This window comes from Astyanax mexicanus, unplaced genomic scaffold (assembly GCF_023375975.1).
Source record: "Astyanax mexicanus isolate ESR-SI-001 unplaced genomic scaffold, AstMex3_surface scaffold_45, whole genome shotgun sequence".
Taxonomy (NCBI): Eukaryota; Metazoa; Chordata; class Actinopteri; order Characiformes; family Acestrorhamphidae; genus Astyanax; species Astyanax mexicanus.
This window is the reverse complement of record NW_026040055.1, coordinates 544,962-561,908: the sequence shown is the minus strand read 5'-3', so window position 1 is coordinate 561,908 and position 16,947 is coordinate 544,962. Positions and strand designations below refer to the sequence as shown.

The 16,947-nt window shown below is 41.7% G+C and overlaps 1 protein-coding gene across 1 annotated transcript; it reads left to right on the top strand.

Moving 5' to 3' along the window:
• Positions 1-11,132: 11,132 nt before the first annotated feature.
• On the top strand, positions 11,133-16,861 carry LOC111194580 (uncharacterized). Its single transcript, XM_049473728.1, has 12 exons — positions 11,133-11,221; positions 11,416-11,640; positions 11,739-11,903; positions 12,022-12,169; positions 12,296-12,390; positions 12,527-12,644; positions 12,796-12,990; positions 13,106-13,231; positions 13,352-13,428; positions 13,625-13,828; positions 13,937-14,148; positions 14,285-16,861. The coding sequence occupies exons 1-12, from the start codon at positions 11,175-11,177 to the stop codon at positions 15,220-15,222; spliced, it is 2,550 nt and encodes an 849-aa protein (XP_049329685.1). The 5' UTR covers positions 11,133-11,174; the 3' UTR covers positions 15,223-16,861.
• Positions 16,862-16,947: the final 86 nt, after the last annotated feature.

Sequence of the window (16,947 nt, the reverse complement as noted above, 5' to 3'; positions counted from 1 at the left end):
TCGTGATATAATTTTTTGCCATATCGTCCAGCACTAATATATATATATATATATATATATATATAATAATAATATAAATATAAGCTATAAAATTAGGCTATATGCTTAAAATAAAAAAATCGTTTGTTCAGAAAGTATTTTATATTCTTAAACATTGTTAATGATATATTTATAAATTAGAATAATTATAAATTAATTATAAATTAATTAATTATTAATAATACAGTATTGTTATTGGCCTAATTTCGTTTAGTGTTGTTAAGAATGAACAAAATTTTGGGATATGAACCACGCCTCAATTTACCGAGCTCCTCCCCCTGGTCCTATATATATATATATATATATATATATATATATATATATATATATATATATATATATATATATACCTTCCAGGTGCTCACCTACGTGACTTTCGACCTCGCACGTGACGATCCTGCCGCCCTTGGCCTTGATCTGGTTGCCTCGGATTTCGAGTTGTTCTCTAACCGCTCATCCTCTGCCGCTCTCATCGCACTCCAGGCTGCGCTCCGTGGTCTCCCCGGCTCAGCTGGTCAGAGGCCCGGCCCAGCACGTTACCTGCCGGACTCTACTCGCTGATTCCACGCTTCAGCACCGGCGCCAGCTAAAGCAACTCGATTCAGCGAGTCAGCTACCTGGTTCGACTCTTCGGATCTTTGGCTCACCGCCAGCTTAAACTACTCGACGCAGCCAGCTATTCGGTTCGGTCCGTCAGATCCCCGGCTCTTTGCCGGCGCCGCTGCAGGTCTCGTCGGATCCCTGGTTTAGCGCAGGCGTCTCCCAGCGCGATTGCTTGGCTCCCAGTTAGCACGGGCACCCTCCCTCCCTGCCGGTGAGACCGATCTAATATTGAATTAATACATGGTTCCCTCGGTTAAATTTATTATTCCATCTATTAAATGTATTCTTCCCTTGATTTATTTTATTGTTCCCTCTGTTTAATTTATTATTTACTTGATTTATTCATCGTTCCCTTGATCTATTTCACTGTTCAACTTTATTTATTGTTCCCTCCATTTAATTTATTGTTCCCTCTATTAAATTTTTCGTTCCCTCTATTTATTCAATTGTTCCCTTTATTAATTTCCCTTAATTTATTTCACTGTTGTCTCAATCTTTCACTGTTTCCTCGATCTTTCAGTTTCCTCAATCTATTTCACTGTTAGAATAAATTTATTGTTCCCTCTGCTCATTGTTACCTCGGTCTATTTCTCAGTTCCCTCGATCTATTTCTCTGTTCGATTTTAATTTATTGTTCCCTCTATTTAATTCGTTTCCTCTATCTTTTCCATTGTTCCCTCGATCTATTTCAATGTTCGATTTATTTTATTGTTCCCGCTAATTCATTGTTCCCTCATTCTATTCCACTATTAGATTTAATTTATTATTTCCTCTATTTACTTTATTGTTTCTTCAATCTATTTTTTCGTTCAATTTAATTTATTGTTCCCTCTATTTAATTTCTTGTTTCCTTTATTTAATTCGATTCCTCTTTTTTATTCTTTGTTTCATCTATATTAAGTGTTTCCTTAATTTATATCATTGTTTCCTCTATATATAGTGTTCCCCCAATTTATTTAATTGTTCCTTTGATCCTATTTCATTGTTTCACTGATGTAAATTTTTTGTTCCCTCAATTTGATTAATTGTTTCCTCGATTCTTTTGTTTCCTCGATTCTTTTGTTTCCTCGATCCCAGCCGGCCAGGTGGAACCCTACGCCTGGCATTACTACATACATTTACAATGAAGGGCTGCGATGGTTCCTTCTGTTTCCTATATTCTTTTCTCTGTTACCTCTATCACAGCCAGAGAGGCGGACCCCACACTGTAAAAAAAAAAAAAACGGTAATTTTCCGGCAGCAGGGGTGCCAGAAAATGTCTGTAAAAAAACAGAAAAATTGTGTAATTTTTAAAACATACATAAACCGTAAAAAAACAGTTATTGTATTTACTGTAATCAATGTCTATTATTGTAATTTTACAAGAAATTGCCCTTTAATTACATGAAATCTTTTTATTTTAACATATTTTAATTCTTAGTGTCATGCACTCCTTATAAAATGGAATAATTCGTCATTTTACAAGAAATTGTCCTATAATTGCATGATTTTTTTTTACTTTTAACATATTTTAATTCCTAGAAGTGTCATACACTGTTTAAAAAACAGAATAATTATCTTTAACAATGATAAACAAGTTTAAGTACAGAATATTACTACAGAAAATACACATAAAAAAATTACTTTACGAAAGCCCAAGTTTTAAATGGCGGTCAGACATATTACAAGGGTTTTTTTTATTTTTTATTCTTCAAATACAAGAATTAACTGCAATTTCCATCTCTAAATGTGTTACATTTAAATGTTATGAACTAAAATGTTATACGTGTAGTAATAGCAATTACGTGTAATAATATTTGGAAAATATTTCACAATACACAGTTAGTTATACCAATACTCATTGATTCCTTTTTAAATTTTTATTATAATTATAAAAGTACAAAACACAATTTCTTTGTTGTGCTTAGTATAAAAACTTAACAATGGCTTCCATATCCTTTCAAGTTAACTTAAAATGTAAAAGTGGTGCCTGCTTTTGTTGGCCAAAAACCCACTCTGTAAATGTAAAATACTATAGTGTCACAGGGGGCAGAGTAACAAAGCTGGGCCATGTTCCCACTGAGCAGCGGCTCCATTGGCAGTAACCCTATCCACCCCCCATTCCAAACTTAAGAGGGTGAATAAAAAAATTCAACTCGTACATATACAACACATAAGGCCCAACAAATCAACATAATTCTCCCTAAAGAACTCTAAACATGCTCGGAATGCATATCCTTTTTATACTTTTCACATGCAACAGTCTTAAAACGTAGCATCAAAAAAAAAAAAAAAGAAAAAGAAAAGAAAAAAAAAGTGGTGCCTGCTTTTGTTGGTTGTAATTTTTAAGGCCAAAAATTTACTATCTACAACGCTTTTGCTTATACATAAAATATAAGACTCAATGAGTCAAATGACACCTATACAATAAATTAAAAAAAATATATATATATATATTTAGTAATTATAAACTACGCAATTATAAAAATGTTATTTACTGCCGACCCACCTGTATGTAATATCAATGTGAAAAATAGTGATTAAAAAAATCAGTTAGAAAAAATGTAAAATACTCTAGTGTCACAGGTGGCAGAGAAACAAAGCTGGGCCATCCACCCTTCACTCCAAACTCAGGAGGGTGAATAAAAAAATTCAACTCGCGCATATACAACACATAAGCCCCAACAAATCAACATAATCCCCCTAAAGAACTCCAACCAAAGAAAAAGGGCAACCATCAAACATGCTCGGAATGCATATACTTTTTTATACTTTTCACATGCAAAAAACTTAACATAAAAAAAACTGGTGCCTGCTGTTGTTGTACTCTCTACAACGTGCGTGTCCGTGTGTCTCTCTGAAAATTTGCCTTTTACTCTCTCCATTCAAAGTCTGCAATATTGGTGATCAATGACAGAACTTTGGGATTGATGGATAGTGTTTTCTTGGACTCCCTTTTCTCCACTTTGCTCCCCTTGTCCGGGTTGATCTTGAAAAGGCACCTGTTAAGAAACAATTACATTTGAATGTAGTGCTACAAATGATTAATAGTGCTATGAATCGTTTTGATCATCACAAATACTGTGGGTGATCCAGATTTTAACTGACTTTACACTACAGCTTAAAAACAATATGAAATGGAAAGGCAACACTGATCATAAATTTATCATATGTTACAATCATGAACCTTACATGCATTAAGATAAATCATACACAATGTGTGCCTTTTCATGTAATATAAATAAATGCCATTATTGACAGTTTTCTGCTCCATTGCTGTGCTTGTCCTTTTAACAGTAACCTTATGAGCACATTGTATAGGCCTGATTAGATGGATGGATGAACGTGTGTATGCATTTATGGATAGATGCATGCAGGTATGCATTGGCGGACATGTGGGTGTGCAGGTGGATGGAGGGAGAGGCAAGCGCTGTAAATAAAATTGTTTTACCTCTGCAAGAATTCCAGAGTTGCTGCCGTTTCTGCTGGATAACTGATGTTGAGGCAGTAGTATGTTGCAAACATCAGTACCAGGGCATTGCCAAAATCTGTAAGATTTCCATTTACGATGGTCTGATCAACTGCAACCATGAAGTGTTCAGATGTCAGGGCAGAACTCCCTTTGGTACACAGCAGAAAAATACAGTGACAGTCTATTAGATTTAACATAATGACTGACAAAGGACCACAATAAAAAAATAGATAATCACATTAGCACAATGAAGACAATATCCTAGGTTTTACCTTACGTTTCACTCAATATGTTAAAATATACTTTATGAACTTCTCAAAACTGAACATTGTACAATCAAATGTATTTAAGAAATGGTGAGGCACTTCCATGTACCACTATATTTTCTGATAACATTTAAGGGGACATTACACTAGATGTAGTTACTATAGTTCAAAAAACTGATTCCAACTTTCTATCTTTGTTATTAAATATAATAAGCTTTTTTTAAAGAGCAAAATCACATCTCAGAAACTCCATCAGCTCCCTTTTCACAGAGAACCAAATCAGTACAACATTGACTCCTTAGCTAAATGAATATTTATTACCATAGGCATGTCCATTAAAATCAAAGAACAGATTCAGGACAATAAATTGAATGATCACTGAATCGATTCTCTCAAACCTAGTTAAACCAATGAATCAGGCATGTTTGAGCAGTGAGCACAGATAGATTTAAGGAGTCACTGTTGTACTGATTTGGTTACCTGTGAACACAGCCAAGTTTCTGAGATGTTTTTACTTGTTTTAAGATACAACGCTGGAAAAAAACACCCCAAACAGTTTAGAAAGTTGAAATATGAAACATGTAACATATAATGGAAGACAGAGAAGCTGCTGTGTAATTTAAGGGATGAATTAACATTTGATATTCACTGGCTTATCAGATATAACATGTCAGATTATCTATTTTATATTCTTTATATTCAAAAACCAGTTTTAATCAAATGACTGTAATAAACAGGCCTTTATATTATCATCTTCAATAGTTTTTTGTTTATTTATTCTTTACTAATGCCTACTGAAAGAAACTAGCTTATTTCCTACTGGTATGTGTAGCAATTAATTTTCAGTATCTCCTTAAAGTGTGCAGCAGGATATTACAATAATGCACCCTGTAAACCAACGTCTCTATTTTATTTTAGATTTTATTTAGATTAGTACAGTAGTTATAGTAATATACTATACTGGTGCTACACTTGTTAGAAAATTGTAATTTATAAAGCTTAATTTTAATTCCGTTTTACTGATAGTGTTAAAAACTAAGTGAGGTTTGAGAATGTAAATCAGTCTTCTAAATTATGCTAAGTACTTCAAGTGTCTCATGTCCCCTTTAATGTAACCATAAGCCTTTCAGAAGTGAAACTTGGAAAAGAAAAAAAAGTCATACCACACACAACGATGCACGGTGTGCTTGGAAGCTGATCAACTTCAGAGGGCAGACATGTTTCATCAACTGTCAGGAACATCTTGTCCTGGTCTTCACAGAAATGGCTCAAAAGAAGCATCACACATGCAGGAATATCAGCATCTAGATGCTTAGCTTTGGCAATTGCCATACCTGTTAGGATGTCTTCAGTTTTTCTTTTTTCTCACAGGACAGGAGATATGAAACGACTCTCCCACATTTGCTTGACAGAGCTTCTCTATCAACATCCACTCCTGTTAGTTCTTTAAAGTGAGCAATCATGCCACACATTTCAAACAGATATGGCCACTCTGTGATCAGAAGAGGGGTTTCCATTCCGCTTATTATGTCACTTCTTTGAGTAAAGAAAGTTGACACCATTTTCTTTTCAACACTTTTGGTATCCTTGCTTCGATTTTTGTGCATGTTTTTTAAGTCTTCTTTCGTACATTTCTGTGTCTCCATGGTTTCACCCAGTGGCATTCGCTTTGGTTGCCAATTTACACAGCCATATGCATCAACTCTGATCTTCTTTAAAGGTACGTCTTCTCCCTCCTCACTTGTGCTAGATGCTTGTCTTTTTAAGGAAAGGGAAGTTTTCCCCCTTTTAAGATTGTCAGCTCTGCTCTGCAGCTGCTTGGTTAATGAATCATAACCACTGCCCACAACTTGACCTTCAATGACGTCTCTGAATGACAGAGGGTAGGCTGAAACAATCTTCCTAGCGATTGCATCAAAGTGTTTCTTCCCTGGTGTGGGGCAGATGGTTAGGACCTCTCCTACCACCAGGCGGATCATCTCGCGCCTTTCCCGTCCTGTTGGCCGCTCTTTGTTTTGGAGTTTTCTCATAATCCCTGATGGTATTTTACTCCATGGGAGTTCAAAAGTAAAGTGCCAGTTGTTGTCTACTGGAGTTAATCTATGAGGAGCTGAAGATGCAGTTGAGCTTGAGCTAGACAGTGGAGAGTTGGGATCATTTTCATAGCGTTCACCTGAAGAGGACACAAAAGTATTTAAAAATAGTGATACATTTTTGCATTAGCCATTGGCCCTGAACAAAACTTCTACAACATACAGAAAATGTGGGAAAAAGAAAACACATGACCTATGGTTTATGGTTAGCCAATAACAAAATTACAAATTGTATCTACTGTGCATTGATAGCAACAGCATCTGTTTCCAATAAAGGGGCTGACTAAATCAGAATGGTATAAGAATCATACAAGAATTTTCAAATTCAGATCACGAAAAGGGTCTCAATTCCCCATACCGAGTCTCAATTAACTTCTTTAGCATTAAGTTATCAAGCTATATTTATTTTTTTTTTTTAAATTGGCTAACGTGAAATTATAGCGAGATCATGAGGTGTTCAATGTATTCTTGTAAAATGTAGTTATGAGCTAAAAAAATAGTTTGAAGGAGAAATTTGATCATTTATCTAACAGGCGGAAGATATGTAGCCCATGATACAGGGTTGTGGTAAGAGAGAGCTGTGGCATACGCTTTCACACAGCAATATAAAATTCATATCACAGAAGAATTATGACCTGTTTAACTTCCCAACACTACTTCCTTATAACATAAATAATCTAATATCAATGTTTGTTTCTGTAAAATAAAATATTTAAATCTAAATGAAACAATGTATGTCTTACTAATTTGTATTGTGTACTTTTTTGACCATAGCCAATTCAGATGAAAACACGATTAAGGATAAAATTAAACCATTTGGATGGTGTGCAAGTGAAAAAAAGTTTGAATTGAATATTAATACATCATATGACTTTTTAGAACTATGTACAATGCAAGAATAATAATAATATGAAAAAATATGCAGTTTTTATAAATTTACCCCAGCCAAATTCTCAAACATACTTGAGGATGAATAGTCTCTGCCTGGCATTACACTTGTCATCATTCCACTGGGTGTGGCTGTAGTGCTCATCATTCCACTGGGTGTGGCTGTAGTGCTCATCATTCCACTGGGTGTGGCTGTAGTGCTCATCATTCCACTGGGTGTGGCTGTAGTGCTCATCATTCCACTGGGTGTGGCTGTAGTGCTTTGTGAATCAGCTCTGGGTGATGGGTCAGGATTCTCACTGACATTCTTTTCAGCTGGATACAAGACAAAATTGGAATTATGGTTCTTCCATCTCTAATTTTGTTAAAGAAAATATTGCAAATAGGATTATCTCAAATATTGTTGTTTATTTTTTTCCCCACACATACACACATTTTTATAACTCAAAAAAAAAATTATACTTACATAAAGCTTTAACACGTGCAATGAGTTTTCTAGCTTCCACTGGCCTCAGGACATTGACCAGGGGGGTATTCCAGAAAGCGGGTCAAGTGACAAAACCGGGTAAGTAAACTCTGAGTTAACGGAAACTCAGAGTTTTCTGAGAGAGTTTTCTCTCTTCCCCTCAGTCGTCCAACTCCCCCTCCCTCAGTCGTCCAACTCCCCCTCCCTCAGTCGTCCAACTCCCCCTCCCTCAGTCGTCCGAACCCCCTCCCTCAGTCGTCCAAACCCCCTCGCCGCTGCTGCAGCTCCCGCACCCCTGGCGCGGCACCAACTTCGCCTCAGCGCCTCGTTTCTCTCGTCTCTCTCGTTTCCCTCTTCCCCTCAGTCGTTCAAACCCTCTCTCTCAGTCATCCTCCTTCTTTATTTCTGCGTTCCTCCTGCTGTTCTCCAACAGTGTTGCCAACTTGCCAACTTAGTTTTTGTTTGTTATTGAGAGTTTAAATGAACACACATGCTCTTCAGTTTCTCCTCAGCGAGCAGCAGGTGCTGCCGCGAGCCCCGCCCACGTCACTCACAGCACAGTCTCAGTCAGACCACACACTCACACCGCTCTTCAAACACGCTGCAACGAACTGCACATACCTGAAGCCGCCGCTGACTGTCAAAAAAAAAAAAAAAAAAACTTAATCATGTAATTTACGTTAAAATGGAGTTATTTTCAGAAGTCTCTGCCTATTTATAAAAGCAACAGACGTAGTTCATTTGTTAGAGTTCATTTGTAACATTTCTAACATTTAAGGGGTTTTAATCACAAATTGCAGCCAATGGCTACTTTCCTTACTGAGCAGTTGGCAACACTATTCTCCAACCCGTCCCTTCCAGCCAGCCTTTCTCCTTCCTTTACTCCGCCAATTCTCTCCCCGCCTCCTCTCTCGCCGTTTCTCACCGGGCTGCAGCACCCGCTCAGCTCCTTGCTGGAGCTTCATGACCTTCATTCTCCATCTACAGCGCCGCCCCCTCTCAGCTCGCGCTGCGGTTCATCTCCAACACTGGAACCCTGCTACATTCCAAGACGCCCCGGATCTGGAACTTCATTGACGTGTGTTTGCAGGACGAAGCTCCCCATCCCGCGATGGGCCTGGCTGTCTAAGGCTGACGTGGTTTCGGCTTTCAAAATCCTCCCTCTCCATCCTGACTCCTGGCGCCTTTTCAGAGTCTGTTTTTCAGTTCACCTTGCTTTCGGGTGCAAAGTAACCCCAAGCTTCGACTCCTTTGCTAAGGCGCTCTGCTGGATTTGCTTAACACGGCCCCAGTTCGTGCTCCACCTCCTGGGTAACTTCGTCATCGGTCCTCCTTCCTCGCCCCTCTCGATGGGTCTTGAAGCCATGACCAGCGCTTTCACTCGCCTCCGTGCCCCGCCGTCGGAGAACTCCGTTGGTCCCTCCACATCTCTCGAGTTTCTTGGGATCTTTCTGGACTCCGCCTCCTTTCAAGTCTCCCCGCCCGTACCTAGCACCGTCTTTCCCCCCTCGGCCACTTTATTCACAACCCTAAATCGAACCCAGGGTCGTTCTTTCATTTCCCGCCTCCTCCGCTTGGCTTTTTCGTCCGAGCCCTCCACCATTCGTTATGCTCAACTGATACTGCACGTCAGAGCTCCATTTCTGGCTGTGCCTCCTCTGCAATCGAACGGGTTTTTCTTCTACGCCAACGCAGCTTCCAGCTCTTTTGATATTAAGCTATTCACAGATGCCGCTCCTTCCTCTGGTCGCTTCTGCTTGGCCGGAGAACTTCATCTGCTCCGCCGCGCAGCCGCGCGATTCTTCTGCGCTCTCTGGACTTATATGCGGTCCTCGTCGCTGCCCTCCTTTGGGGACATGAATGGTCAAAATCTATTCTACTCCACTCTGATCAATCTCGCCGCAGTCCACATCAAAAAAAAAAAAAAAAAAAATTGCTCCAAATCGCTAGAAATCTTGCCTTTTATCCGTCGTCTCACTTGGCACTCCATTAAGCATCAGTTCACCACTAAAGCTGTTCACACCTCAGGTCCATTTAATTCTATCGCTTCTATTCTATTCTTTTTCGTTTTCAGTTACAGAAATTCAGATCCTTGGCTCCGCATGCAAATGCAACCCAACCTCGGGACCTTCATTTTCACAAACTACACTTCACCTAACCCCCGTGTAAACGAACTGATCTTCCAAGCTCAACAAACCATCCTTTCAGCCGTCCTTCTACTTAGATTCCTCAGATGCTCAGAATTTACTTCCCTTAAAATCTCCCACAACTCCTTCTCAGCCCCTAATTTCAGATCTCATCATCCTTGACTCAGATACCTTTACCTTCAAGAATGAAGCAAATGGACCAAATTGGCAAAAACCACGATCCTCTATCTATTCAAACTTGACTCACCCCTCAGCCCGTACGAACCACTCGTCCACCACTTAATCTCCGCCTCTTTCAACAAGCATCACCTTTAGATCCTCTGTTCACAACGGAATCTAGTAGTATAATCTCAAAGCACTGGTTCCAACACATCTCCGTCGCATCCTTTCTCCCAGTAGTTACTCACCAGATCAATTCTCCGCCCACTCAGTTTACATCGTGCAGCATCCAACGCCTCCAGACAAGGAATCTCCGAGCACACGATCAAGCTCCCCGGCCGGTGGTCTTCCCAAGCTTATAACCTATACATCCGTTCCCAACCAGACGGTTTGAGACAGGCTCATTCCAAACTAGCTTCCACACAAGCTCCAATTTTGGGGATATAACTGCACGCTTCTTCAAGCACGCAGTTCAGAACTCCAGCCCAAATTTCCCTGAGTTCCCTCCCCTTTTTCCTTCTCCTTTCTCTACTTCTTTAGGCGTGGTCCGCACTTAGCAAAATGATGTTATGTAATAACAAAAGCCCTCACCTGTAGCCTCCCGAAATAGATGCAACATGCGAAACCAGCCGTGTTGTGTAGGCTACGTCTACAACATATTACCGATATAACCCTTGAACAATGTTCAACAACTTGTTCACAAATATAAAAAAACATCATTTCAGCGCCACATACCTCGGATTCAGTTGTCCAGTTTGACAGCCGGTGTCCTGTCGAGATGATCAAATTCCAGTGTCAGAAACGAGAGAGGGCGGGGCAACGCTGATCAAGCGCGGGAAAAACGCCGGGCTCCGAATTTTCACGAAGGGTGGCGGGGAAGAACGAAGGCGTGGCGGACCGCCGCACTGAAATGAACGTGGCGGAAACCCTGCAGTAGCAAATAAGCAGCAAGTTTGAACCTCCCAAACCACCTCTGATCCTTGTCTTACCAAGATCAGCGACCTCCTTGACCTCCTTGACCTTCTCTGCTCCAGTGACCAGGAATCCTCTTGACTGTCTGAGATGGCTTCTTCTTCTGCTGCTTCTTCTTCTTCTGCTGCTTCTGCTGAGTAAGTACAAGTTTGTCTTTGATTTACTGTAGTAAACTATCTGACTTGGCTACAAGGAAAATGCTATGGGAACCTTACTTGTTTTAGGATTACGTAATGCTGAACAATTCTATGTAAATTTAGCTTTACAGGGACAATAAATATGTGAAGATATCTAATGTCTATTTCTCTTTTTTTCTGTTTTTATCTAACAGGAAAGCTAGCAATAGGACCTTCCTCCTGTGTCCTATGTGCAAGAAGACTCATTGGAGCCTTCCAGTTCACCTCAGAAGATCCTGCATGAAGAATTCCTCAGAAGCTGACATTCGGTCTGTGGTGGAATCTGCCAAGAGAGCTGCCAACAATTTGCTTCGTACTGGCCGTGTCTGGGAGTACTCTCTCATCACCAGGATCATGCAGAGCCCTGACCCTGTTGGCAGGTAAGATGCTGACAATGGTTACTTTTAGATATCATAAAGTACGTTTCTTATTCTATTATAAGAAAGCTAAATGTAAATATGTCTTTTATTCCTCGCAGGATGATCGAGGAGCTGCAGAGCAGAGGGATGGCTGTGGTTGGCATCCCAACTGAAGACCCGGCTCCTGTTGCTCCTGCTGTTCCAGCTGTTCCGGCTGTAGCCCAACTGCCAGTTGAGGCTCCGTCTGAGTCCGGCTCAGAAAGCTCTGGGGAACTCTATCAGTGGTGAGTGTTTACGTTCCTTGATTATCCTAATCCCTTTAGATTTTTAGGAGGTCACTGTGTTTCTCGTGAAGTGCAAAACTTCACTAATACTTGTTTTTTTTTTTCTTTTTTTTCACAGCCCTGATCCCACCACGCAGGGAACTTCCCTTAGGGAAAGGATGTCAAGTTTGGGCCTCTACAAGAAGCACTCGCTTGACCATTCTCTCCTTGCCAAATTTGCCAAGTTTCTACAGAGTGACTTGTCAAACGAAAACTTCAAACAGGAGGTAAGAAAGTTGATATTGCAAATATATTAGTCATTACATAATTATAAGAGGACACATTAGTCCATCTATTTCATCTAAACATCAACAGGTTTTAAAGTAAATCTCTTATGTTCTGCTGTTTTCCAGGTGGAGAATGTTGCCAGGTTCCTGTACTACATGGACCCCCAGCAGGCCAGTCTCCAGTTTGTCCGTCAGCATGAGAAGCATGCACCAAGCAGACGGTGCAGAATTACATCAAGAGCGTTAAAAGGTGAGCAGTGTACTCCTGATGTATAGACTATGTATATATATATATATATACACTGCTAAATTTGAATCATAGGGACTGATTTTTCCTTTCTTCTTATCTTCCTTAAGGTTCTTGAAGTTCCACGCGGGCAGCACTGACCTGTGCTTCACGGACAGGGAGTTGCACCAGGACTGCAACAACTACACGCAGTTCCTGGGGAACATCCTGAAGTCGTCGTCAAAACAGGTCAGCTAGGAGACGACCAGGAAGAGGTCAGTATCTTTATTGAATATTATAATGACAGACCGGACAGACAATGTAATTTTAACAATAAATTTATTGATAATAGGTTATTAACAACTCCCTACTTTATTTTCACAGATTTGACACCTTCCAGGAGGGTGTTCTCTCTACGGCGGAGATCACTGCCGTGCTGGCCGCTGCAAAGAAAGACTTCCTGGCTGTCATCGGGAAGCTGCATGAGGGAGGCCATCAGTTGACCCTGACAGAGATGCAGCTGGTCCTCTATTACCTTGAGGCCATTGTGATTCTGGAGCAGGGCCAGCGACCTGGAGTTGTTGAGCACCTGACTGTAAGTTCTAACCTAGTTATCAGTCTTATTTTTGTCTTGTTTTCTTAATTTCTGATTTCAGTATTTGAATGATTCACTCAGTTTAACAAATGAATCACTTGTTTGTGTGCTGTAGGTCACAGAATGGATCAGCCGAAGGAGAGATGTCACTCGTCCTGCTTTCGTTGCGGTAGCAGTAAAGGAGCACAAGACTGCTGCCACTCAGGTGGCCACCTTTGTTCTGAGCCAGGAACAGGAGATGGTAAGATGTTTAGTCTTTGTTTGCTAGTCGTGTTATAAATGGCATTAGGTTTTAGATATGTGTTGTGATAATCCTAGATTTTAATTGCATGTTGTTTTGTTTTTGTGTTTCTTTTCACAGTGGTTCGATCTCTACTTCACTGAGGTGCGCCCAGTCATGCTGGGAAGGAAGAGGAAGCGCGATGATGATGACGATGAGTCAGATGAGAGGTTCTTCATCTCCTCCACTGGCAGAACCATCCACAACGCCTCCAATGACCTGGAGCGGCTGCACAAGAAGTAAGTTGAACTAAATAAACTCAAGCTCTGCAGTACTCTTCTTTCCTTACTTCAGTTTTTATATTATATAATGGAAATAATGTATGAGTACTAAGGAATATATTGTCTTTTTCAGGTATCAGGTGCCAAAGGTGACCAGCCAGATGGCCAGACGCGCGTACGAGACAGCCACGAAGGACATGCCCGATGCTGAAAAGTCCAAGGTGGCGGGCTACCTCACCCACTCGACGGCCACGGCAGAGAAGCCCTACCGGATGAGAGAGATAAGCTCAGCGGTAGATGTGTGCCTGATCCTGAGGAGACTGCGGGGTGATTCAGAGTAAGTATTTGTTCATGTTGTCACTAGGATGGTCTAGCATGGTTACATTTCAACTATTTGTATTTTTTTTTCTGTACTCATCATTTTTCTCATTTCCTCTACTTGCAGTAGTGACCAGAGCTACCACACCCCCACGGGTTCCGCGGCATACTTGACCGACCAAGCTGCATATGACAAGTTGCTCCGGTCATATCCAGTGACGTTGGACGGGGTGCCACCCAAGAGGTCTAAGCGGGTATCCCTGGCTGGGCAGGACGAACGCTACTGCTACGACCGCTGGCGTAGCGAACAGCTCGAGCTTCGGGTGCAGCATGTTCTAGGTGAGTCTTTAAGAATTAATCTCTTAGCCTAGTCTTAGTCTAAACTCTAATTACTACCTGGAATGCACATCATATTTGTTATGTCTGAACCTACTGACTAATTTCTTTTTTTTTTGTTTTTTTGCGTTCTTTACAGAGCACTTTGCCCGTAGACTGCCCTCTGAGTCCAGAGTCAAGGCCTGGATTGAGAAGCAAGGGTGGTCTGCCAACATTCCAGATGCTGCATCCATCATCCAGCAGTGGAAGCCATCTGGGGACATTGACGATGCGATGGACAGTGCTGAGCTGCAGAAGTTTTGCAGGACGCAGAGGTGGAAGGGACTAGCAGTGGCAGAGATAGAGGGGAAGGGTAGGGGAGTGGTAGTGACAAGGCCTTTTGCCTTGGGGGAAGTCGTGTGTGACTACCACGGTAAAGTGGTGTCTAGACAGGAGGGCTTAGCGACCCATGCAGCAACAGCAGAGCAAGAGATTGGGTACATGTTCAAGGTTTCGGTTCTCGCATTTGCAGATGATTTGGTAGTCGTATCGGATTCATGGCAGGGAATGGCATCCAACCTGCAAATCCTTGAGGACTTCTGCCAACGCGGGGGGCTGAAGCTTCAGCCTTCCAAGTGTCACGGTTTTCTGATGTCCTATAAGTCCAGGACGAGGCACCTCAATAACTGCCCGCCGTGGAGAGTAGATGGGGCGGCTCTCCATATGACAGGTCCCGGAGAGGCAGTGAGGTACCTGGGCGTGTCGGTTTCGCCCTGGCTGGGACGGATGAGGCCGGACATTGTTGGTCAGATTTCCGATTGGGTGAGCAGGATTGGCAAGGCCAAACTCAAGCCGACGCAGAAGGTCTCCATTCTGACGAAGCATGCCATACCACGGGTCCTTTACGCTGCGGATCACTGCGATTTGGGTCTAGTTGCATTGTGGGCCGCGGATGGAACAATCAGGAAGGCTGTGAAGAAGTGGCTGCATCTTCCAATGTCGACCTGTAACGGACTTTTATATGCACAGCACCGGGATGGTGGCCTGGGAGTGCAGAAACTAGCCCGTCTCGTCCCATTAAGTCCATTAGCCCATTAAGTCCCACTTAATGGGCTAAGGGGGAGGGAACACATAATACATATAAGACGGCAATCAACACAGCACCACACCTCATAAACTGATATATAGCGTAAACGGATATATAGACTCTTATACAGGCCATTAGGGCCACATAACTCATACTAGATTAGGTTAGGTGACAAGATGCACCTGCTTGCACACTCCTTTCTCCCCAAAACGAAATTTGAAGCTGAGTGTAATCACGGGCTTCTACAGCCGAACATAGTCGTAGGTCGGAACCATGTTCTATGGGAAAGACATTCAAAAAGTCCCACTTAATGGGCTGAGGGGGAATGGACACATAGTACATATAAACCAGCACACAACACTGCACCACACTTCATGAACTGACACACCTAGCGACCCTCCTACAGGCCATTAGGGCCACATAACTCATATCAGATTAGCCTAGGTGGGCATTCCAACCTGTTCTTCTGGTTCGGGGGTAATCTGGGAGACCATGGGGCTGCCATATGGCTTGGCGATAGTCTTGTGTGATTAACTAACCTCCCCCGGGCCGGTTGGCAGGAAGCTGGTTCCAAGCCCCGACCCTTCCGCCTGGTTAAACTGGTGGTAGCGGGACATTGGGATATCGTAATGATTACATTACTGGATCCCACTCTGAGGGTTGCCATGCTGGCCATGCGACAATCTCGACCCCATGCACTGCGTCTCTGGGATGATGGCAAAAAGTTACATACTCGGCTGTTCATCAGACTAGATGGATAGTATAGTCGATGGGGGACTCTAAAATCCCCAGAAGTCAGATCATAGCCCCCGCATAAAGTTTATGCTTGGTTTTTTGCAATTGGACATTTGCCCGCGATGATGGAACGTTTTGAATATCGCCATATTTGAGGGTGCTGTTCTCCGCAAGGCTGTTATGCACATGGATGTGTATGGGAAAAGTTGGAAAGTCTTTTTCTCACACTACAAGTGTCTTAAATTTCGTGTGGATATGTTCAGTTTTCTTTGAGTTACGGCTGTTCAAAAACGGTCACAGTGATACCCTTCATTCTGGAACTCTGCCACCCTCTCTAACTTTTTTGGTCATTTTAAACAAAGATTACTCTCCCTACACATAGGTGATACCCGGAAACATAGCCTTATTGGACAGGGAATGTCCTCGACTGTACGCAGGATAAATCACATGTTGATGGATTTAGTTTTGCTTGAGTTACGGTTGTTCAAAATCGGCCATAGGTTTTAACAGTCCAGCGGGTCACAGCAGTCATACGGCCGCCTGAGGTGCATTATTTTCGGTTATAGAAATCCCATGTTTACCGGTCCATATCTCGGGCTGTGTACATGATACATACACAACCCTTATGTCGTTGGATAGCTCTTGACATGCTCTACAAAGTTTCTGCTTGGTATTTTGCAATTGGACATTTGCCCGCGATGATGGAACGTTTTGAATATCGCCATATTTGAGGGTGCTGTTCTCCGCGGGACTGTTATGCACAAGGATGTGTATGGGCTCCTTAGAAAGGGCATTTGTCACGCTACAAATATCTTAAATTTCATGTGGATATGTTTAGTATTCTTTGAATCATTCCTTACTCACAGACTGAGATAATTTAGGTCAAATTAGCCAATTTTTGCCAGGTTCAGAATTGATTCCGCCTAAAATGGTTAGAATGGCAACCCTTGTAAAAAAATTAAATCCTAAAGACATATACACATATGAAGTATTGCTGTAAA

Coding starts and splice junctions, on each gene's coding strand:
- LOC111194580 (XM_049473728.1), top strand. CDS start 11,175: ATGGCTTCTTCTTCTGCTGCTTCTTCTTCTTCTGCTGCTTCTGCTGA. Junction 12,391..12,526: donor AAGCATGCACCAAGCAGACG/GTGCAGAATTAC, acceptor ATCTTCCTTAAG/GTTCTTGAAGTTCCACGCGG. Junction 13,429..13,624: donor CGCGATGATGATGACGATGA/GTCAGATGAGAG, acceptor TGTCTTTTTCAG/GTATCAGGTGCCAAAGGTGA.